The 25,310-nt window shown below is 38.1% G+C and overlaps 1 protein-coding gene across 6 annotated transcripts in view; it reads right to left on the minus strand.

The window, feature by feature from the left end:
* Positions 1-25,310, minus strand: part of CNTNAP4 (contactin associated protein family member 4) — a 260,224-nt gene that overhangs the window by 212,600 nt on the left and 22,314 nt on the right. For all 6 annotated transcript variants that reach the window (XM_061174471.1, XM_061174472.1, XM_061174474.1 and 3 more), the window contains exon 2: positions 9,787-9,897. In XM_061174471.1, coding sequence (XP_061030454.1) covers positions 9,787-9,897 — 111 coding nt within the window. The remainder of the gene's footprint in view (positions 1-9,786; positions 9,898-25,310) is intronic.

The raw sequence follows: 25,310 nt of genomic DNA on the forward strand, positions 1-25,310 counted from the left end.
TCTAAGTCCAAAATCTCATCTAAATACAATCAACACAAGAAATCCTAAATCTTATCTTCCAAACCATCTAAATTAGACATAAGTGAGACTCTGGGTATGGTGCATCCTGAGGAAAACCTCCATCTGTGGACTGTGAAACTAGAAAACAAATTATCTGCTTTCAAAATACAATAATGGGACAGTCATAGGATAGACATTCCCATTCCCAAAGGGAGAAACTGAAAGGAATAAAGGGGTTATGGGTCCAAAGCAAGTCTGAAACCCAGCAGAGCAAATTCCACTAAGTTTCAAGGCCCGAGTATAATCCTCTGTGGCTTGATGCTCTGCCCTCTGGTCCTGCAGAGGCCCCACTGGCCCCAGACTCAGGACCCATGGAGACCTTGCTGGCCTAGCTTCCGTCTCTTTCAGTCTAGGCAAGTAGTGTTTCTGCTAGGATAAAATTCTCAAAAACTGCCTCCTATGCAATTGACAGAAGCATGTCCTCCACAGATCTTTCTGGATAACCCCATCTATATCCCAGGGTTCAGCTGAGATGATGGACTGCATTCATGAGTCACACTCCTAATCTCTTTAGCAAAATGTGCCCACATCCTTGATGTTCTCTCTAGAGCATTTTTTGCAGTAGAGATAGGCTGAGAAATTTCCAACTCATCAAATTCTGGTTCCTTTTTTGCTTAACAGCTCCTTCCTCCATTTATCCCTTTCCTCCGGTGTTTTACTATAAGCTGCAAGGAGAAACCAGGGCACATCTTCCATATGTTGCTTGGAAACATTCTGACGTAAATATCAAGTTCATCACTTACAAATTCTCCTTTCCACCCAACACTAGAACACAACTCATCCCACTTTCCCACCACTTTATTACCAGGATTGCCTTCCCTCCAGTGTCTCATAATATGACCCTCTTTTCTTTTGGAGACCTCTCCAGAAGCACTTTATCCTCCACATTTCCACCAACAGCAGTCTCTTCAAGGCAATCTAGGATTTTTCTATCACACACCTGAAAATTCTTCCAACCTCTGCCCATTACCCAATTCCAAAGCCACTTCCATATTTTAAAATATTTGTTTCAGTAGCACTAAACTTACAGTACCAAAATCTATATTAGTTTCCTAGGGTGGCTGTAACGAAGTATCCAAACTGGCTTAAAGTAACAGAAATTTATTCCCTCACTGTTCTGGAGACCCAAAGTCCAAAATCAAGGTGTCACCAGTCACACATCCTCTAAAAGATCCTTCTTTGCCTCTTCCCAGCTTCTGGTGGTTGCTGGCAAACCCTGGAATTCCTTGGCTTGTAGCTGCATTACTTGAATTTCTGCTTCTGTCTTCACCTGGCCTTCTTCTCTCTGTCTTCTCTGTTCCTGTGTCTCCAAATCTCATTCTCCTTATAAGGCCTTATCTGGAGCCCACCCTAATCCAATATGACCTTATCTTAACTTGATCACATCTGCAAAGACTCTAGGTCTAAATAAGGTCACATTCATAGGTATCAGGGTTAAGATGTGAACGTATCCTTTTGAAGGACACATTTCAACCCACAATGGAATTAAGTGACAAAATTAAATTAATATACCTCAAAAAAAGTAAACTTTTCTTCTTCCCTACTGGTAGAAATGGAATAATTACATTTAACTGTAGTCTTTTTCTGATTTCCTTTCCCCATTACAGGGCCTAGTCATTATCACAGTGTAACCCAGGGCACTTCTTATCTCATAGATGGAAAGCAGTGGGCTGTTGAGATTGATTCCTCATTTCTTGCTTGTCTGTTCTTTGGCTCTAAGTTTTCCAGATTCCATAGCAAAAAGGTAACCCTACATGTGTCTCTAGGATACTAGGATCTTTATTTGCTGATTTAGTTTATTTATACATGACCTGCTGACTTAGCTGAACACCCTTCCATAGCCTGATTTAAATACCACAAGGAATGTCGGCATACTAGTATAATATACAGCCTTTAATAAATCATTCAAAATCTGATATTCTCTTGTGAACACTTCATGTAATTAATAGGTTAAAAAAAGAAAAACTAAATAAAAAAGAAAAACGTAATCAAGCAGGTTGACAACCAGCAAAAGATAATTAAAATGATCCTGTTGTGTTTCTCCATTTCATTAACATGCAAATGAGATTCATGAAGTTTAATATTGTGTTTCAGCAAGAGCCACAGAAACGAATTAAGAATGAAAATGAGTCCTACTGATAGAGACTCCTGATAAGTATATAAATTAATGAAAAATATGATTTGATCAAATCAATAACATATTATATATACATATAGAGAGAGAGATTTATTGAACCTCAACAAATGAAAATAAAGATAAATAGTTATGTTAAATTTTGTATCTCTTTTGATGGGCCAAATCCTATGAAACCTTATTATAACTCAAATGGAGTGATGGTAAATGCTAAACTCTGCTTTACTTTAAAAAGAAATACAAGATGGAAACTTCATTCTAAGGTCAATGTTGTGATGACAGCATTCCTATGGAAAGGACCATTGGTTCAGGATCTGGACTGACCCCCCATAGGGCTACGAAATCTCACTTGCCTGTGGTAAGGGATTCAGAATTGAAAATAGGAAGAGATAGTCCAATGTGACAATAACTTTCACTATAAGGCAAATAAATGTAACAGACAAGAATTATCTACACAAATATATTCAAAGCCCACAAAATTCTCCATTTGATACAAGGATCTCAGTTATTACTCTCCAATGATATTCTCACACTAAGAAACACACAAAGTTATGGCAATTATACCTAATTTAAAAAAAAAGAAACACAGAGGACTGTATCAAAGAATATCAGATAAAATTTTTTAAATAAACTCATGCTACAGAGTTACATATTTATAACATGGACCATATGGCAAAACACACACACACACACACACACACACACAATCTATTTGTTATGTCCAATGTTCAATGTACTCAAACATTAAACAACAGAACAAAGGATAAGATCAAGGAGTAAAATTAGAAGTAGTAGCTGCAGCATGTGAGAAGGGAATAATAAATGAGTGGATCACGGTTTTAATAATATATGATGTCGGTGTCTTTTTTTAGGGTTGTTAAAAATATTTTCTTTGTTAGTATTGCTAATCCTCTTTCCATAGAATGCATGAGCAGATGGGTTTTGCCTTAGTACATTATAGAAAGGGATAATAACGATACTTTGTCTTTAAGTGCAGAGAGTTTTGAAATTCTCTTATATCTACAGCAAGTTGCCATTTAATTATCTGCACTTTTCTTTAAACATACTCAAGCAATCAAACACAACCTACCTAAGAGATAGTCAACAATATGAACTGAGTATTCCTAAAGGAGCATGAAAGCTTATTAACTTCCCATTCCTCAACAGGAGAGAAAGTCATGTCATTCATTTTGAGAATTAAATAAACTTAGGGATGATTATTGTTAAATAACTAGCAACTTTTAAAATCGCTTCTTGCAAACTTCCTTGCTTATCTTGAAATAGAGGGCCAATTAAATTTTCATGGCTACTGTACACATAATGATTGTATACTGTAGAAAAGTATATTTTAGGACCAAGATGGCAGAGTAGGAAGACCCTGAACTCACCTCCTCCCACACTCACACCAAAATAACAACTACTTAGAAAGTAACTATCAGGGCTTCCCTGGTGGCGCAGTGGTTAAGAATCCACCTGCCAATGCAGGAGACACGGGTTCGAGCCCTGGTCCAGGAAGATCCCACATGCTGTCGAGCAACTAAGCCCGTGCGCCACAACTACTGAGCCTGCACTCTAGAGCCCGCGAGCCACAACTACTGAAGCCTGTGTGCCTAAAGCCCGTGCTCTGCAACAAGAGAAGCCACCGCAATGAGAAGCCTGTGCACCACAACGAAGAGTAGCCCCCACTTGCCGCAACTAGAGAAAGCCCGCACACAGCAACAAAGACCCAATGCAGCTAAAAATAAAGAAATAAATAAATTTATTTAAAAAAAGAAAAGAAAAGAAAGTAACTATCTATGAGAACAATCTGAAGATAAGAAAAGATTTTCCACAACTAAAATATAAAGAAAAAGCCACAACAAGACAGGTAGGAGGGACAGAGATGGAGTCTAGTCAGGAACCCCAGCGCAGGATCAGTGACCCACAAACATGAGGGAAATCATAGCAACAGAGGTCCTCCATGAGGGGCATGGTGTCCAAGCCACACATAGGGCTCCCAGCCCAGGGATCCTGCACAGGGAAAATGAGGCCCCAGAAGTCAAGCTTTGAAAACCAGCAGGGCATATGTTTGGAAGAGCCAGAGGGCTATAGAAAACAGAAACTCCACTCTTAAAGGGTGTACAGAAAATCTCACATACTCCAAGTCCCAGTGTAGAGGCAGTAGTTTGAAAGGCACCTGAGTCAGACTCACTTAATGCCTGTGGAGAGCCTCCCAGAGAGACAGGAGGCAGCTGAGACTCCCCTGGGTAATGAGACACTGGTGGTGCCCATTTTTGGAATCTCCTTCTACTGAGCTGACACCAGCACTGGCAAGTGCCATTCTGGAATCCTCTCTCTAGCCTATTAGTGCCAGGAGCCGACAACACCCACTAGTGGGCCCACAACGGCCATGCACCACCAGGTCACATAGCCAGCCAGGTTGGGGGTCAGCCCCACCTGCCAGCCCACCCACAGTAGTGGGCCCAGCCATAACAAAAGGGCACATGCAGCCCACATAGGGGACACCCCTGGAGCATCTAGCTCTGATGGTCAGAGGGGAGTGTGCTGCTGGCCCCAGAGGACATCTCCTATGGAAGACCACTTCAAAAAGACTGGGAGATGTAATGAAACTACCTAATACATAAAAATAAACACAGAGAATTAGGGAAAATGAGGAGACAAAGAAATCTGTTCCAAATGAAAGAACAAGACAAAACCTCAGGAAAAGAACTAAATGAAACAGAGATAAGCAATCTACCCAATAAAGAATTCAAGATAATGATCATAAAGATGTTCACCAATCTTGGGAGAATGGATGAACAGAGTGAGAACTTCAACAAAGAGTTAGAAATTTTAAAAAGAAATCAGAGCTGGAGAATAAAACAACTGAAGTAAAAAATACACTAGAGGGTATCAATGGTAGATTAGATGATACAGAAGAATGGATGAGTTATCTGGAAGACAGAGTAGTGGAAATCAACCAAACTGAACAGGAAAAAAAAAACGTTTTTAATAAAGGTAATTAAGGGACCTCTGAGACAACATCAAGCATAGGAACATTCACATTATAGGGTCCCAGAGGAAGAAAAGAGAGAAAAAGGACCAGAGAATTTTTGGAAGAAATAACACCCAGAAATTTTCCTAACCTGGGGAAGAAAACAGACATCCAGGTCCAGGAAGCACAGAGTCCCAAACAAGATGAACCCAAAGAGGTCCACACCAAGACACATTATAATTAAAATGGGAAAATTAAAGATTAAAGTGAGAATCTTAAAAGTAGCAAGAGAAGAGCAACTAGAAGGGAACTCCCATAAGACTATCAGCTGACTTTTCAGCAGAAACTTTGCACGTCAGAAGGGAGTGCATGACGTATTCAACGTAATGAAAGGAACAAAACCTACAACCAAGGGACTTCCTTGGCGGTCCAGTGGTTAAGACTTTGCCTTCCAATGCAGGGGGTGCAGGTTCGATCCCTGGTTGGGGAGCTAAGATCCCACATGACTCACAGCCAAAAAACCAAAACATAAAACAGAAGCAATATTGTAACAAATTCGATAAAGACTTTAAAAATGGTCCACATCAAAAAATCTTAAAACGAAACAAAAACCCTACAACCAAGAATACTCTACCCAGCAAGGTTATCATTCAGATTTGAAGGACAGGTAGAGTTTGGCAGAGACGCAAAAGCTAAGAGTTCAGCACCACTACACTGGCCTTATAAGAAATGTTAAAGGGACTTCTAAGAAGAAAAGAAAAAGCCACAACTAGAAATAAGAGAATTACAAAAGGAAAAAATCTCACTGGTAAAGGTAAACATATAGTAAAGGTAGTGGATCAACCACTTATAAAGCTAGTAGGAAAGTTACAAGACAAAAGTAGTAAAATCATCTGTATCTACAATAAGTATTTAAGGGATACAAAAAATAAAAAGATACAAAACATGATGTCAAAAACATAAAATGTGGTGGAGGGACTAAAAACATACAGTTATTAGAATGTGTTCGAGCTTAAGAGATCATCAAATTAAAATAGGTACCTATATATAATAAATAATTATATATGAACCTCATAGAACCACAAACCAAAAACCTATAACACATACACACAAAAAAAGAGAAAAAAAATCCAAATATAACATTAAAGACAATCATCATATCAGAAGGGAAGAGAACAAGAAAAGAAGAACAGAGAAGAACTACAAATATAACCAGAAAACAATGAACAAAATGGCACTAAGTACATTCCTATCAATAATTACTTTAAATGTAAATGGACTAAATGCTCCAGTCAAAAGACATACAGTAGCTGAATAGATTAAAAAAAAAAAAAAAAGACCCATATATATGCTGCCTACAAAAGACTCCTTGCAAATCTAAAGACACTCACAGATTAAAAGTGAGGTGATGGAAAAAGAAATTCCGTGCAAATGGAAACAAATAGAAAGCTGAGTTAGTAGTAATTATATCAGACAAAACAGACTTTAAAACAAAGATTGTAGCAAGAGACAAAGAAGGACATTACAAAATGCTAAAGGGATCAACCCAACAAAGATATAACATTTGTAAATATATATGCACCCAACATAGGAGCACATCAATATATAAAGCAAATATTAACAAACATAAAGGGAGAAATTGACAGTAATACAATAACAGTAAAGGACTTTAACACTCCACTTATGTCAATGGACTGATCATCCAAACAGAAACTCAATAAGGAAACATTGACCTTAAATGACACATTAGACCAGATGGATTGATACATACAGAACATCTCATCCCAAAATAACACAATATACATTATCTTCAAGTGCACATGGAACATTCTGCAAGACAGATCACAAGCTAGGCCACAAGAAAAAGTCTCAGTAAATTTAAGAAAATTGAAACCATATCAAGCATCTTTTCTGACCATATGAGTATGAGACTAGAAATTAACTACAAGAAAAAAACTAGAAAAAACATAAACACATGGAGTCTAAACAATATGCTACCAAACAACCAATGGGCCATTGAAGAAATCAAAGAGGAAATTTAAAAATACCCTGAGGAAAATGAAAATGGAAATCTATGGCAATACAGGCCTACCTCAGTAAACGAGAAAAATGTCAAATAGACAACCTGAACTTACACATAAAAGAAGTAGAAAAAGAAGAACAGAGCCCAAAGTTAGCAGAAGGAAATAATAAAGACAGAGCAGTAATTAAAACAAACAAACAAACAAAAAAAGAGACCAAGAAAAAAAAAGACCAATGAAAAAAAGAACTGAGTTTTTTGACAAGATAAACAAAATTGATAAACCTCTAGCTAGACTCATCAAGAAAAAAAGAGAGAACCAAATAAATAAAATCAGAAACGAAAGAGGAAAAGTTACAACCAACACCACAGAAATACACAGGATCGTAAGAGATTACCACAAATAATTATACAACAACAAATTGGATAGCATAGAAAAAAATGGATAAATTTCTAGAAACATACCATCTTTAAGAATGAATCAGGAAGAAATAGAAAATCTGAACAGACCAACTACTAGTAACGAAATTGAATCAGTAATCAAAAAACTCCCAACAAACAAAAGTCCAGGACTAGACAGCTTCACAGGTGAATTACACCAAACATTTAAAGAAGAGTTAACATCTATCATTCTCAAACTATTGCAAAAAATTGAAGAGGAAGGAATACTTCGAAACTCAGTCTAAAAGGTCAGCATCACCATGATACCAAAACTAGACAAGGACACCACACACACACAAAAAAAATTATGGGCCAATATCATTGATGAACATGGATGCAAAAATCAAAATATACAATGCATTAAAAAGGATCATGCACCATGATCCAGTGGGATTTATCCTAAGGATGCAAAAATGGCTCAATACCTGCAAATCAATCGATGTGATAAACCACGTTATATGGTCAATTAATGTACAACAAGGAAGGCAAGAATATACAATGGGGAAAAGACAGCCTCTGCAATAAATGGTGTTGGAAAAATCAGACTACATGCAAAAGAATCAAACTGGACTACTTTCTCACACCATATACAAAAATAAACTCAAAATGGATTAAGTACTTCAATGTATGATCTGAAACCATATAACTTCTAGAACAAAACATAGGCAGTATGCCCTTTGACATTGGTCTTAGCAATATATTTTTGGATCTCTCTCCTCAAGCAAGAGAAACAAAACCAAAAATAAACAAATGAGACCTAATCAAACTAAAAAGCTTCTGCACAGTGAAGAAAACCATCAACAAAACAAACAGGTAGCCTACTGAATGGGAGAAGATATTTGCAAATGACATATTCGAATAGGGTTTAATATCCAAAATATACAAAGAACTCATACAGCTCAATGTCATAAAAACAAACAATTCAATTTAAAAATTGGCAGAGGACCTGAATAGACATTTTTTCAAAGAATACATAGAAATGGCCATCAGACACCTGAAAACAGGCTCAACATCACTCATCACCAGGGAAATGCAAATCAAAACCACAATGAGATGTATCTCACACCTGTCAGAATGGCTATCATCCAAAAGGCAAGAAATAACAACTGTCTGCGAGGATGTAGAGAAAGAGGAGCCCTGGTGCACTGTTGGTGGGATTAATTGGTGCAGCTGCTATGGAAAACAGTATGGAGGTTACTCAAAAAATTAAAAACAGAACTACTATAAGGTCCAGCAATTTCACTTCTGGGTATTTACCCCAAGAAAATAAAAACACTAATTCAAAAAGATATATGCACTCCTATGTTCACTGCAGCATTATTTACAATAGCCAGGATATGGAAGCAACTTAAGTGTCCTTTGTAGATGAATGGATGAAGAAGATGTGGTATATACATATACAGTGGAATGTTTATTTTTCATTAAAAAAATAAAATCTTGCCATTTGTGACAACTTAGATGGATCTAGAGGGTATTATGCTAAGTGAAATAAGTCAGAGAAAGACAAACCCATATGATTGCACTTATATCTGGAATCTAAAAAACAAACAAAACAAAATGAAATCAGACTCATACATACAGAGAACAAAGAGGTGGTTATCAGAGGAGGAGGGCTGAGGGGATGAGTAAAATAGGTGAAGGGAATTAGGAGGTACAAACCTCCAGTTATAAGATAAATAAGTCATGGGATGTAATATACAGCATAAGGAATATGGTTAATAATACTGTAATATCTTTGTATGGTTACTAGACATAACATGGTGATCACTTCACAGTGTATTTAAATGTCAAACCAATATATTGTACACCTAAAACTAAAATTATATAGTACATCAACTATATTTCAATTAAAAAATGAAAATAAAAAGTTCTAAAGAAAAGTTTATTTTATAAGATACATTTAAAAAAATCACCAGATTTAGGGAATTCAATTCTTTGGGCCCTAAAATGATGATACAAGATCTTGGAACAGGTGCATCCCTTTGCCATTCTAGAGCCAATCCTAAATGTCATGTATATCCCATCAGTTTCTGCCATTTGCTTATTAAGAAATTTATTACCTTTTACAATATATCACTTACAATGATTTTACTATAAGAGAATGGAAGACGAATGAGATTCATCATGAACCAATCAGAGCAGAAAAAGCAGACTTACCATCTCTTCGATTTAGCCTTGCAAATCCAGGACCATGGCTGCTAGAGAGCTCGGATGAACTGCTGAACGATGCCTGAGACAAGGCAGACACCAGAGGGTCATCACAATCGTCTGCCAGAAGGAAAAATTCCACATTCAGGTTAGTAATGTGCTGACAGCTTACTTGGATTCAACAGATAGAACAAATAAACAAAACAAAACAATAAATCTAGGATCTCTAACAATATGCCCACTGCTTATATACAGTGTAAGTTCAATAAGAGAAAAAGAATTTAAAGACAAGAGCATATGGAAATGGAGAAGGAAAACTTCGTAGAAATTACAAAATAGTATCTTGGGGTAGAAACGGCTTACTTAAACAAGAAACAAAAATACCTAATCAGTATTCCTAATTTACATAAATAAATGTATATTAGGAAAGAATTATAAACTTAACTAGATTAAAACTAAGAACTTAGGGTTGCCAAAAGACATGTGATGTAAAGAGAAACATCACAACATGGAGAAAGTACTCCCCAAACAGTTTACAATTAGTACTGCAAATTAAGGGGAAAAAAAATATATAAGGAGAAACAAAAACTCCTTTTAAATCAGTTAGAAAACACACTAGAAAAAATGACATAAGGCTAGACCAGAGAGTTCATAGCACAGAACTGCTATGAAATGATGATCAAACTCAAAGTGTAAATTAACACTACAATTAGATACTATTTTACAAACAGCAGACCAGCAAGACTTAATAAGTCTGACAACACCAGATGGTCCAGATAATGTGGGCCAAGAGAAACTCCAACATCCTGCTAGTGGGAGTGTAAAGGCGAGCACCTACTTTTAAAAAACAATTTGTCATCAGCTTGCATATTTGAACTTCTGTACCCCATGGTCCATTGGTATGCATTTCCCCCTGGGCAGAGCCTCCCTATGGTGAACTGCTGGTCTCAAGAAGCTTTGCCTTCTGGGTGTTATACAAATACTAGTATTTATTGTGTGCCATCAGAAAAAAAGTTGAGAAGCATTAACCTAGAGCAACTCTTGTATTTGTGCACAGGGAGATGTGTGCAATTTCTAGCAACAATGTTCATGATAGAAAAAATTGATTAACAATCCAAACATTTACTGATCAAAGAAGAGATCAATAAATCATAGTACTTTTCACAATGAAATAACATACAGCAGGAAAAAGAACTACACCAACACACACCAAAAAATAAATAAAATAAAATAAAAAGGTTGGATCTTAGAAATAAAATATTTAATGAAAAAAGTTATAGAAGACCATATAATATATGTTGATAGTTTTGAGAATCTTAAAAACAAGCAAAGCTAAGTAATACATTATTTAGGGACACATGTGACTAGGACAAAAAACTATTTATAAAAAACAAAGAAATGAAAAGCTTAGAATTCAGGATAGTGGTTACTTCTAAAGGAAGGCAGTGTGTGTGTGCGTGTGTGTGTGTGTATACATACACATACTTGTATGTGTATATGAATAGGTATATAAGGATATATATGAAAGTATATACATGTCTTATCTATCCTATTATGTATATCACATATCCAATAAAAAATAAGGCACAAAGAGTGAGGAAAAGTATAAGAACAGCCTCATGTTGACCATGATATCTATACATGCTTATTTTATTCAGCTAATTCTTCATTTCATGCAATCTTCAGATTTTCATTTTATACAATTATTAAGTTGTTGCCATTTTTGCTCTAATCAGAAAATACTTCTCTTATATTTAGGATTTAACATATGTTGGTAATTAAAAATCATGTAGGATTATTGTCCCAATTTTTAAATTAACAATAAACATTTTAAATAAATCTAGGAATTATCTAGATTCATCTGAAATTTTATGAAGCCTATGTTTCTTGAACATAGGTTTTTATAAAATAGTCACTATCAGTTTTACTGCTTAAATATTCAAACTACAATATTTTTCTGCAGTCCTGCTATTTGAAATATGTACTTTTTCTTAAAGTTAAAGGTTTAAAGTATAAGTGGTAAGTAAAAATTTACCAACTTAACATTTGATTGCCTTTCAAAAGAATTTGCTAAAGGTAGCATTTTATTTTTTAAGATTGTCTCATTTTCATTTAAAGTCCCCTTTTTCTTCTTTCACACCTTAAACTCTTTAGCTCAGCGGTCCCCAAACTTTTTGGCACCAGGGACCAGTTTCATGGAAGACAATTTTTCCACAGATGTGGGGGGATGGTTTCAGGTTGATTCAAGTGCATTACATTTACTGTGCACTTTATTTCTACTATTATTACATTGTAATGTAAAATGAAATAATTATACAATTCACCATAATGCTGACAGGAGGTGGAGCTCAGGCGGTAATGCAAGCGATGGGGAGCGGCTGTAAATACATATGAAGCTACGCTCATTTGCCCGCAGCTCACCTCCTGCTGTGCAGCCTGGTTCCTAACAGACCACGGACTGCTACCAGCCTGTGGCCTGGGGGTTGGGGACCCCTGCTTTAGCTAGCTCTTAAAAAAGACTTGATAACTGGCCCACAGTTCCTGCATGTCTACTGACTGGCTTAAGTACTGACACTCAATCTAGTTGTAATTCAAGTGTTAAGAAGTGTAGACATAAAAAGACATAACAATCCATGAAGTGTTGAAGGAAATTCTGATTACACCCCATCACAAGCAACAACCAAAATGCTTTAGTATGCTGTGGAAGCTATGATGTGTGTGTTAGCGTGCACAAATGAGCACATTATCTATATTGGGGGGGTGTGCATTTGTGGGTGTGTGTCTACCAAAACTATAATCATTTTTGAATCATTATGAGTATTCAGGTATAAGTGTGACCCAACAAGGCTGTTTAACTGCAATTCACAATCAATTATGCAGATTCAAATCAATGTTTCAGATGTAGAATGCCTCTCTAGTGCAATCACTCTAGAGGGCATATATTTATTGCACATTTGTTTTTGCCACTATAAACTGAGACTCAATACTGTTTTACTTTTAGCTTAAAAAGAATGGGATTAATCTAAGAGAAGGGGTGCTTATTCCATTTGTGAGAAGAGGGACATGTGACACGGGAAAGAGATCGGCAGGGGACAGGGGTCGGGTGAGGACAGATGGGGACTTCTGGTGTTTCGTAAAGTTCTAGCTGTAGGTCTTAAGTGGTGGTTACATGAGTGTATACATTTCCCTCCAATCTGTGGTACGTTTATTCAGCAGCAGAATATTCTAAAGTTATTCTTACATAGAACTAATAATAGTGAACACACATTCAGTGAGCATTCTCTGCTAAGAACTCACAGCCATTCAACACGTAGTTACCAATCTTTACCACTCCTCTTTGAGGTACTGGTATTATTTTACAAATGAGGTAAAATTGAGTCACAGAGTTTGGTTAATTTGCTCATCTCATTGTGATGGGACCATGATGTTTATGAAGTGAGTTGGGGTCCAGAATCCAGTAAGTAAGAACACCATGACTATAATCACTAGTTCTTTAGGTCTGGAGTACAGGAATTTCATCAGACACCAAAATGACATGAATAAACTACCTCTCAAGAAGGTACACGCTCCAATTCCAGGTTTGCCAAGCTATTTGTTTATTACCAATTTGATCTGCAATAGTCTTAACACCAGGGGCGGGGTATCTCAGCAATAATGAGTCTGGAGTGAGTAAAACGGATATTTTCCTCTAGGCATTAATGAAATTGTATTCTGGATTAAGAATCAGTCTCCTGGGACTTCCCTCGTGGCGCAGTGGTTAAGAATCCGCCTGCCAATGCAGGGGACACGGGTTCGAGCCCTGGTCTGGGAAGATCCCACATGCCACAGAGCAACTAAGCCCGCGAGCCACAACTACTGAAGCCCGCGCGCCTATAGCCCATGCTCCCAACAAGAGAAGCCACCGCAATGAGAAGCCCGCGCACCATAATGAAGAGTAGAGCCCCCCACTTCCCCGCTCACCACAACTAGAGAAAGCCCATGCGCAGCAACAAGGACTCAATGCAGTCAACAATTAATTAATTAATTAATTAAATTTAAAAAAAAAGAATCAGTCTCCTGTGAATTTCATTCCAGAAAACCAGTTTTCTCTGATTGTACCAGTTTAAAGCAGTAAAATGCAGGTTCTGGCCTTGCAAAGCTGAGAACCATAACCGGGGGTGATTTCCCTCCCCCTCCCAGGGAACATTTAGCAATATCTGGAGACACTTTGGTCATCACAACTTGGGGGTACGACTGGAATCCAGTGGGTGGAGGCCAGGGATGCTGCTAAACACCTTACAGTGCCCAGGGTGGCACCCCACAACCAAAAATTATCCAGGCCCAAATGTCGACAGTGCAGCCATTGAGAAACCCTACCCTACACTCTGGTAAAAGCAGCCCAATCAACTAGTTTTCTCCTGGACTAATCCCCCAGCTAGAACGCTCAACTTCCTCTCAAATTTCAGTGATTGCTAGTTCTACTTTACAGCTTTTCAGAGTGCATATAATCATCATTCAGAGTGTATAAATATACAGGCATTTAAGGCAGGAGCTTTTCAAAGCTGAAATAATATATTATTTCAGCTCAAAACATAATTGTATTTTTTAATTAAGTACTATATCAGATCATCATACTATCCTGGTCCCTTCACCAAGGGACCAGTATATATGTACATATATACTATATTATATGTATATACTATACATATACTATATGTATATACTATACATATAGTATATGTATATACTATACATATATTTATATAATAGTATAATGTATTATATACATACTATATGTATATGTACAATATTTGTACTTATATATGTATAATGTGTATAATCATATATATGTATAATATATGTATAACACAGTATGTTATACAATATACAGTTATACTATACTGTGTTATACATATGTTATACATATATTACATATACAATTATACACATAAATATGTAATCATATATACAATTATAATACATATTAATTATATATACAATTATACTACATATGTGTACAGGCATGTGCATATGTATTATAACATACATATATTACAACATACATATGTATAATGTATACGTGTGTGTGTGTCTATATGTGTGTGTGTATATATATATATATATATATATACAAGCTGACCCTTGTATAAATGCTAAGTTGGCCATCATATCATAAGTTTAAGTGATGGCATATACTTATATGGTAACCTTATATAAATATGTCTGAACATATTTCTATATACATATTATATGCATAAAAATGCATTAATAACAATACATATGATTTTATACATATATAATATAAATATATTTCACATAATATGAATAATACATATAATACGAATACATTTCTCTTTTTTTTGGGGGGGGGGCTAGTTTATTGCAGTTAAATACCTCTCTCTCTCTCTTTTTGTTTTTTGGTCCATTTTCCCATAAAGAACATTAGAACACACTCACACACCCAAAGGGGAGGAGGGTCCAGAAACAAGAGGTGGGGTGGGACATGGCCTCCCCTGCTTAGGTCCCGGCCCCGGGGATGGCCCCCCAAAGGCTCCCCTCCTTCCCGAAAGCACCCTGTCTCAGTACCTCTAGGGTTCAAGGAGGCAGTGGGATATGGCAGAGCCTCTGTCCTTCTCCCTCTTGTCTCCAGGCGAGACCACTACAAGCGCTGGGGCTTAGTGGGGGCCGGGAGAAGGAAGACAGGCAGACGGGGACGCGGTGGTATATGTAATTTACCTATTTACGTATGTAAATATATAGCGTGCAAGTAGTGACACCTCTGCACCCACCCCTGCAACTCTCCAGAGGACTGCCCCCCACAGAAGCTGCTGAACAGGGAGAACCTGGGCCAGCTGTGGAGTGGGAACGTTGGGCCTGGACCCTGGACGGCTGCTGCCCCCTTGCCGCACCCTAAACAGATGAGCAGCTCAGGCTGTGTGGCCCTCACCTCACCTCATCTCACCTTCAGTTCTCTCCCGGCGCTGTAGCCTGCTCATCTCTCTCCTGCTTCCTGCACATCAGCGGCACATGCGTGCCGCTGGCTCTGGTTCTGTTCAGCTCTCGCTTTGCGTCGGCGTGGAGGTCCTAGCTGCCAGCTTCCCTCGCGCTGCCTCTTGACGCTAAGAAGGAAGGTTCCTAAATTGCAAGGGCCAGGTGGAAATCCTTTGCTGCCTCTCCAACTTTCAGGATGGGCACCTGGGAGACTGAGGCCTTCCTGGCCCCCCGTGCTGCTTACTGTACCTCCCACCACCTGCACACGGGATGGATAAGGCTGTCTACCTCCCAGCAAGAGAGCCCTGGCCGGCATCCCGCTGTCCCCCACCACGGGGAACGGCGCCAAGACCGCTTCGCCCTGGGCCTCGGGCTGCCGCATTGCATGCTGGGACTCAGCTCCCACCGCTCCCTCGGTTCAGGTGCTGCGGATGAACTGCGCTGCCGCAACTCACTCGCAGCCGAACGCGGTGGGGATCGGGTACAGCTTGACGACCTTAGTGAAGAAGGGAATTTGACCGGGAGAAAAAAAGCACATTCTAGGTAAAAGGGGCACAGGAGAGTATGAAAGACTTCAGTCACCAGTGAAATTTAAAAGCACAGTCATCTGGGGGAAGGCTTGTACAATTCAAAAGGGTAGCAAGGCATGTTTGGTTAATTAGTTCTTTCCGAGGAAGAAATGAACATCACTCTTACTACTCTATTCTTTTCTAAAATTATATATATTACTTTTTATACAACTTTTCATAGTCAGAGTTTCCACATTAAACGTGATAATACAGTCGGAAATGTGAAACTATAGTTCTGTCTTTTTTTGTAATTACAAACTTGGGGGGTAATTTTTTAGTATTTTCAGTCTCTTTTGATTTCATGTAAAGAGTTTTAATGAATTATGTTAGAATATACATATTCCAGGGGAAAAAATTACCTGATTTCTGTTGAGACACTTTCATGTGTGTGTGTGCATGTGCACACACATGCAGAAAGAGACACAAGTCTACAGCTTTCAAATCAATACCTCAGAAAAGACATCATTTACTCCTCACTGTGAGAGAAGAACTTACCATTGTCATTAAAAAGACAAGGATAAATTAGACCTCTGGCGAATTGTGTGTATGAAAAAACTCAATAGCCTCTTACAAATAAAGATGCAAGCTATATTGAAAGTATTTTAATATAGCTTGATCAAAAGTAATTTAATTTTATTTTACAAAGGGCTTTAATTCATAATTCTCATAAGTAAAAGCTGTTCCGTTTTTAATAAAAGTAATTCAATTTTCTTAATCTCTGTGCAATACTACCTGTACTAAGATAATAGGTCCATATTATTGGCTGCTTATATTCTCAGTGCTTTACATGTCTTAAATCCTGACAAATACCTTATACTATTTGCTACTATTAACTCCATTGTACAATTGAGGAGAAAGGGACACAGTGGTTACACGATTTACCCAAAGACACACAGCTGTTGTTCTGAGCCACTACATTGTTGAAACAGGTACTGGTAATCTAAAATATACCTGACCAAAAATAGGGCTAATTTTCAGTAACATTCAGCTTAGTTGCCACTGAGTAAAACAACCTTCTCTGTTATTTGGAAGACCCGCCAAAATCAATTGCGTACCTGCTAATGTATCATATTTCCCACGGGAATACTCATTGAAGAAGGATAGGACAGGACAGGATAGGATAGATGGGAAACATGCTTAAAAATCTTCCAAAATTCCCATATACTAGAGGCAGGAGTGGGACTTTTGACAGGGAGCTTTGGAAACATTGGAATCTCAGTCTTTTCAGAAAACAGTTTACTATTTAGACCTAACCCAAATATTCCATTGACAAATTCAGGATTAAGGAATGACCTTCCCTTCAAGAAATCTATTTCCTTAAAGAAAATGTTTTATTCTGATCTATATTATTGAAATTGTCATCCAGTTGAAATTGGAAATCATGGACTAATTTAGGAAAAGTGTGGAATTAGGCTAACATAGATCAGAAATATTGTGTACAAGGCAAGATTTCATCCCCAAAGTGAGAAAACAATATTGTTCTTTAACCATAAGCCAAATCTGAGTTAGTTCTACAGATTATTCAGGTCCAGTTTTAGGATTCCAGGAGGAGTCCCATCTTCCTGCCTTGGCATGACACAGGATCCAGTCCCTGATGACCACTTCTGCCCAATGAGAGACTGAATATACAAATGGACAATGGCCACACTACACACAAAAACAGAACTTCTGACCCATAACGTGCAGCAACCAGCCCAGGAACCAACCTGCTATCCTCGGTAGCCACCTCAGGAAGCCTAACAATAATCCCTTGTAGCAATTGGCCCCATACAGCCAGTAGTTGGTAAATATCTTATAGCTTCTCTAATTTGTGCCCCTGCCTGCTTCTGGTTACCCAGTCTACAGCTTCCCCCTGCCAACAGCTTCCAATCAAGGCATACCTGATGCCTTCTCTCTTTTTTTGTCTTTTCACTATAAAGCTTTCCCTTGCCCCCTGCCTGCCTTTGAGTCTCTGCCAAACACAAGTGATGGCGGCTGACTCCCTAGCTATAGCAAACTCTGGATAAAGAGCCTGTGTTTGTTCTCATTTGGGTGGCCTTCGTTGATTTCCACGTCAACGAGCTCTTCCCAACTCTGCAGGCTCATCCTCACAGTTGTAACCACCCTAAGCATTCGCTCAGCACATCAAAGAAAAGCCACAGAAGGCCATCCTAAGAATTTGTAGAAGACCCAGGTTATGTTTGAAAAGTAGCATCAGCCTCCTGATAAAATAATATATACATGGATCAGCCTCAGGCTGTCACTTTTATGGAACATGCACCTATAGTAATTCATCCTAGCTACATAGTACAATCACTTGAGGGAGGTTTAAAACTTGCCCATGACTGTGCCCTATTCCAGGTCACTCGGACTTGCTTTGTCTGGGGTGTAGTTTAGCCAAGACCATGGTAATTTGGAAACCACTAAAATAGACTTGCAAATTAATTTCTATCCAATAGAGAGATTTGTTCCTTTTGCAAATCTCTTTATGCTTTTCATACTGTTTCATGAGGCTATTTAAAGATCGAAGAAATGGTTATGGTATCACACACCCCATCCCTTTCTCCCTATGTAACTATGTCAACTGACAGTGTGTGGAGGCAGCTACCACACAGTGACATTCTGGTGAGAAAAAAAGAAAAAGAATAAATTTTAAGGAGTAGTGATGATACAACTGGGCTTGAATAAAATATAATTTTTCATAAGCGTAGGTGACAAAATATGGGCCTATCCTGATTTTTCTCTCTCATCATTACCTAAAATAACATTTCAACTCAATTAGATACCACTGAGTATAGATCACTGCTAAATTCTTTAGCTTGAGTAGTGATTTGACTCTGACATGAAAATTAACATTCACTGAGGAGACTAGTTTTAGACATAAGACAAACATGAGCTTCTAACTTTGTCAATCAGTGGCTTAAATCTAAAAAACAACATATTGCTGCAACTCAAAATATATTGCTGAAACTCAAGTAAATATTTATCAGTATTTTTTCTAGAGCTGAGTCAAAGACAAAGATGATTTTCTAGTTGTCAAGAATTCATTTTGGCAGCAGCCTATAAATTTCTATGCATTTTCTCCTACATAAGCCATGGGTGAATTACATATACAAACACACACACACATAGATACATATGTGTATGTGTGTGTGTGTGTGTATAAATACTCTTCGATGTTAATGGGATAAGGTTTCACTTGGAGGCAAACACTGGCTTACATACCCAAGTTACAGCCTTGGTTTGAATAGCTTTCCCAGTTAATCTTCACAATTAATGGATTAATGGGAAGGCAGTTAACTTTTAATGACAGCACAGCCAGAGGCTGATTGATTTTAGAGGTTTAACAGCAACTATTTAAAGTCCAGATATTAAGACAAAGAGACCTACAAGTCCACCAAACAAAACCAACCAAAGGTGAAGGGGTGGAAGAAATAATTAAAAAGTAAAGACAGGATCAGAGTTCTAGGAATCTGTACACAACACAAGCCTTTACTGACAGATAAATGACCACATGTGACACCACGATGATGTTACCGAGTCTAAGCTCCTACTTCTCGCTGCACGACAGGCCAATAAATCAAGAGACGAGTTGTTGGGCCAAGGAATAACAACTTTATTTGGAAAGCGGGCAGACCAAGAGGTTGGTGGACTCATGCCCCAAAGAACCATCTTTCCTGATTTAGAATTCAGGCTTCTTTTATACTAAAAGGGGAGGGAGTAAAGTCAAACATTTCCTGGTTCTGGTCAGCCTCTGAAGGGATGTGTTAATTTCTTCCTCCCTGCTGTCATTCACAGGTGGGCCTGGTCAGGATGTTTCCGGTGAGCTAAACAAAAGTATTTTAGCTTAATGCTCATTACCTGGGAGGCAGGGTTCCCAGAGATGGGCCATTATGTATAATTTAAGCTTACAGGCAACATCCCTTTAGTGATTAGCTTGTAATAGAGTACAAAAAGTTCTTCCCTGTTACAATGAGTAGATTTAAGACTTGTAACCATATCTCGAATTCATTCCTTTTATGACCAAATCTAAATTTCAGAACTGACTTTTGACTAAAAAAGACTTAAAGAGAGAAGCTTTAAGTAGGTATAAAACTCAAAATCATTCAAATAATAAACTGTAGAATGTACGATGTTTAAAACAGAGATATAAAGGGGCCTCTCATAAATTTTGGATTTTTGTGGAGCGGAGGTGGGGAGAGGTTTAGAACATTAATAGGTGTGTAACTTGGATAAAATAAAATATGCTTCGAATTAAGGAAGAGGAAGGCCAGTCTAAAGAAAATTCTCATGTAAGGTTAGAAATGGATAGTAACAAAAAATGATAATACAAGTAAAAATGATGTTCACCAAACATGAGGTTTATGCTGTTGACAATCTAAACACACAACATACAGTCAAGCAAGAAAAAAGATGAAAGCCATAGAAAGTATCACATATAAATGAATCCAAGGACATTCTGTCTACATTTACTCATACACAGATTGTGGAATGCATACAGTGTGAGCTCAGGCATAGGAGTTTATGTGACTCCTCCTCCATTTATTGCAAACAACACAGATTAACATGCCTTTAAATCTATGATAGAACAACTAAAGTCAAATGGTAATGAAGGTGTGTCTTTAAAAGAAAATAGGTTTAAATGTATAGAATAAAGAACTTTTCTTCTGTTTTTTTTTTTCTTTCTTTTTAATAGGTTCATGTAAAAACTCTTGAGTGGGGGCTTCCCTGGTGGTGCAGTGGTTAAGAATCCGCCTGCCAATGCAGGGGACACAGGTTCGAGCCCCCGTCCGGGAAGATCCCACATGCCGTGGAGCAACTAAGCCCGTGCTCCACAACTACTGAGCCTGCGCTCTAGAGCCCGCGAGCCACAACTACTGAGCCCATGCTCTGCAACAAGAGAAGCCACCGCAACAAGAAGCCAGCACACCACAACAAAGGGTAGCCCCAGCTCGCCGCAACTAGAGAAAGCCCGCAAACACCCAACGCAGCCAAAAATAAATATATAAATAAATAAATTTATTTTTTTTAAAAATTTTTTAATTTTTGAATTTTATTTTATTTTTTTTATACAGCAGGTCCTTATTAGTCATCAATTTTATACACATCAGTGTATACATGTCAATCCCAATCGCCCAATTCATCACACCACCACCCCCACCCCCCAGCCGCTTTCCCCCCTTGGTGTCCATACGTTTGTTCTCTACATCTGTGTCTCAATTTCTGCCCTGCAAACCGGTTCATCTGTACCATTTTTCTAGGTCCCACATATATGCGTTAATATACGATATTTGTTTTTCTCTTTCTGACTTACTTCACTCTGTATGACAGTCTCTAGATCCATCCACGTCTCTACAAATGACCCAATTTCGTTCCTTTTTATGGCTGAGTAATATTCCATTGTACATATGTACCACATCTTCTTTATCCGTTCATCTGTCAGTGGACATTTAGATTGCTTCCATGTCCTGGCTATTGTAAGTAGTGCTGCAATGAACATTGGGGTGCATGTGTCTTTTTGAATTATGGTTTTCTCTGGGTATATGCCCAGTAGTGGGATTGCTGGATCATATGGTAATTCTATTTTTAGTTTTTTAAGGAACCTCCATACTGTTCTTGAATGAATTACTACAGACAACTGCTTGTTTTTCACAGCCCAGGAAGAGCGGCAGAGGATATAAATGGCTGCTGTATTAGTTTGCTGTTGCTGCTGAAACAAATGCTCACAAACTTAGTGTCTTAAAGCAACAAAAATGTATTATCTTACAGTTCTGGATGTCAGAAGTCCAGAATTAGTTTCACTGGGCTAAAATCAGTGTGTCAGCATGGTGATATTCCTTGTGAAACTCTAGGGGAGAGTCCGTTTCCTTCCCTTTTCCAGCTTGTAGAGGCCGACTGCCTCATGCACAGCCCTCTGATCTCTGCTTCCACCATCGTATCTTCTTCCTGACTCTCCTGCTACCCTCTTTCACATATTCTTGTGATTACACTGGGCCCATCTGGATAATCCAGGATAAAATCCCCATCTCAAGAGCCTTAATCTAATCACATCTGCGGAAGTCCCTTTGCCAGTCCCATTGTAAGGTAACATTCAAAGATTCCAGGGATTAGCAATGTGGACATCCCTGGAAGGCCATTGCTCTACCTACCACAATTACCAAACTGTAGGTGTAGAATCAAAAAATAAAATTTTTTTCAGATTCAAATCATTGCCCAGTGATTATTAAAAAGTATTGATAGTTTTGAGTTTGATTTAGTGACACACATATACTGCTTTAATGATGAGACTTTCTATTTTGAGTAAGCCATTAGGGTTAACAATGGAATCCACATGTGTGACTATAATTTCAGTGCAACAAGACTATATCATTCCCAAAGTCACTTGGAAGATTATCCCAATCCTCTCCTCAATGCACAAAGCTGAAAGAGGTTCTTCTCTTCATTTTGAGCACCTGCTTCTTCTCCAAGTCTCAGCTGTATTTCCTGATTCTCTATGAAACCCCTCCTGAACCACCACTCCCATCCCTCACGAGGGTCCCTCCTTAACCTGAACGGGCTTCTATGACAACACCTCTCAGGTGATCTGGGTCTCCACTTGCTGGGATGAAAGTGTCTGGAGGGTCAGCATCATAAGTTACATGTCATCTCACCCAGAAGCCAGAATATAGCATAGCATAGTGATTACAAGTACAGCTTCACAGCCATACTCCAGGAGCTCAAGTCCTGCCTCTGCCATTTACTGAATGACCTTAGGCACTTTATTTAAATGGCCTTCCCCCATCTCTAAATGGGGATAATGATAGTACTAAGGTAAGCAGGGCTTTCTGAGAATTAAATGAGTCAGCATATAAAGAGTACTAGTACCTGGTATATAGTAAGTATTGTATAAGTGCCTGTGATTGCTACCTTAAGGAATTATTATAAATTCAAACATTTCAAGAGTTGGAACTGGATAAAATTTAGCTGGATATCTCTTACAAAAATCTTATTATAAGAATTAACCCTTGAGAAGGGGAAAGAAAGAGAGGGCAGCGTTTAACATGCCCAATCACATTGTTACCTTCTCTCTAAAGAAAGTGGCACAGAATTATTAACCTGAAAAGGAAGTTAAATGTCCTTGGGATGCATTGTTTTTCTATTAAGGAATAATTTTTAATGTTCCAAAAGGCCATATTTTTCTTTATATCTCTTGAATTTTAGAGTTACTTGCTTCATTTACTCCAGAAAAATAGAATTTAAGACTGCAAATGATGCAAAAATTGAGCGGCCGTGATTCATAAAGAAAGTGGAAAGGATTCAGAGGACACAGGCATCTCTTCATTTAGACACCTTTGATGATGTAGTTAGAATGTTCAGAGCATTCATGCTGTGCCCAGCTACTTCACATGTGCGTGAAGTCACAGCAACGATGACCTCCTAAGTATGTGCTATTTCCATTAACTGATTATTTGCAACCTGAAATTGCCATGTTTTAGACTTTGATTCCTGGAGGGAAAATTGGGTAAGCCTCACTTCAGTTCCTATTCTAGTCATATTAGATGATATTTTGACATTTCTGAACAAATACTCCATTTTATTACCAAATTATTTTGAGAGTTGTTATTTGTATCTCAAAATATCACACTTAAAGATGAAGGCTCCACAGCGTGTGTGAAAAAAAAAAAAAAAAAAAGATGAAGGCTCAAGTCCTTCATAGTCATAAGAAACTTTTCTGCAGATAAATGCATTTTAATAGGTGAGTCCACAAAACTATCTAATAAACAGCTATTTCTAACTAAGGGACAGGGGTGTGGGGGGCAAGTTAACTAGAAACAATAAGCTTCTCTGAGTTATAACATGAAGTTAGATGGAGGATATTTCCAGTTCATTGGCTAAGATCACTGTGTTTGATGTCATAATTGAACAAGGGATGAGCTTGGCTGGCCTCTGGGATTGATTTCCACTCTGTTTTTGACAACTTAGTTAAAAGCTGGCTAAGCAGGTATAAGTTAGCTCAATGGGACAACAGGCTGATACCAGTTCTGAGTTCTGGAACAACCCCCTTTCCAACAAGGCCACACTCTCACCAGAGAACCACCGCTGTTTCAAGGACACTTGGATGTTTCCAGCCCCTGATCTCCTTAAACATAGGTAGCATCATAGCACGGGCCCCATAGCCAGGAGTGCAAGCCACTCAGCAGTCAGAGTTTTAAGATGACGCCAGGATTCCAGCCCCTTGTAGAACTTTGTATAACCTCCTCCCCTTGAGTGCAGGCAAAACCTATGAATGTGACGGGATATCACTCCTGTGATTAGGTTACATTATAAAGTAGAAGAGATTTTGCAGATGTAATTAATTAAGAACTCTAATTTCATTAACTTTAAGTTACTCAAAAGCGAGATTATCCTGGGTGGGCATGACCTAATCGGGGAAGCCCTTCAAAAAGTCTTAAAGGTCAAAGACACAAAGAAGTCGGAGAGGACGTGAAACGTGAGTAAAACTGTTCCCACTGCCCTTGTAGGAGAAAACTGTCATGTGTTTCTTACCACATAGTGGTCTCTAGGAGCTGAGAACAGCTCCAAACTGACAGCAAGCATGAAATTGAGGGCCTCCGCTGCAAGGTAATTCTGCTAATAAGCATGGGAGTTTGGAGAGGACTCCAAGCTTTAGATGAGACCATAGGATGCATCCTTCATCTCTTTTTAAAATTATTGTAACTCTGCCAACATCCTGATAACATTCCTTTGTAACTAAACCAAATACTGGTAACTCATTTACTTCGTGGTCTTTTAATGTTTATGAGTGTACATATTATTTGCAAATACCACTTTTTAAATAGTTAATTTTATCTTAGATATATGTACTATGTCTTGAATTATATCATAAATTATTTTAAAATGGAAAACACATTTCAATTTTTGCATATCCCACCATGATTTACTTTTGGCCTCAAAACACAACTTCTTAAAAAAAACTTTGAATACTTGTCTTTCAACTTTAGTTCTTAAAATAATTAGCTTAAAATAATCCTTAGA

Source organism: Eubalaena glacialis, chromosome 18, assembly GCF_028564815.1.
Source record: "Eubalaena glacialis isolate mEubGla1 chromosome 18, mEubGla1.1.hap2.+ XY, whole genome shotgun sequence".
Classification (NCBI taxonomy): Eukaryota; Metazoa; Chordata; class Mammalia; order Artiodactyla; family Balaenidae; genus Eubalaena; species Eubalaena glacialis.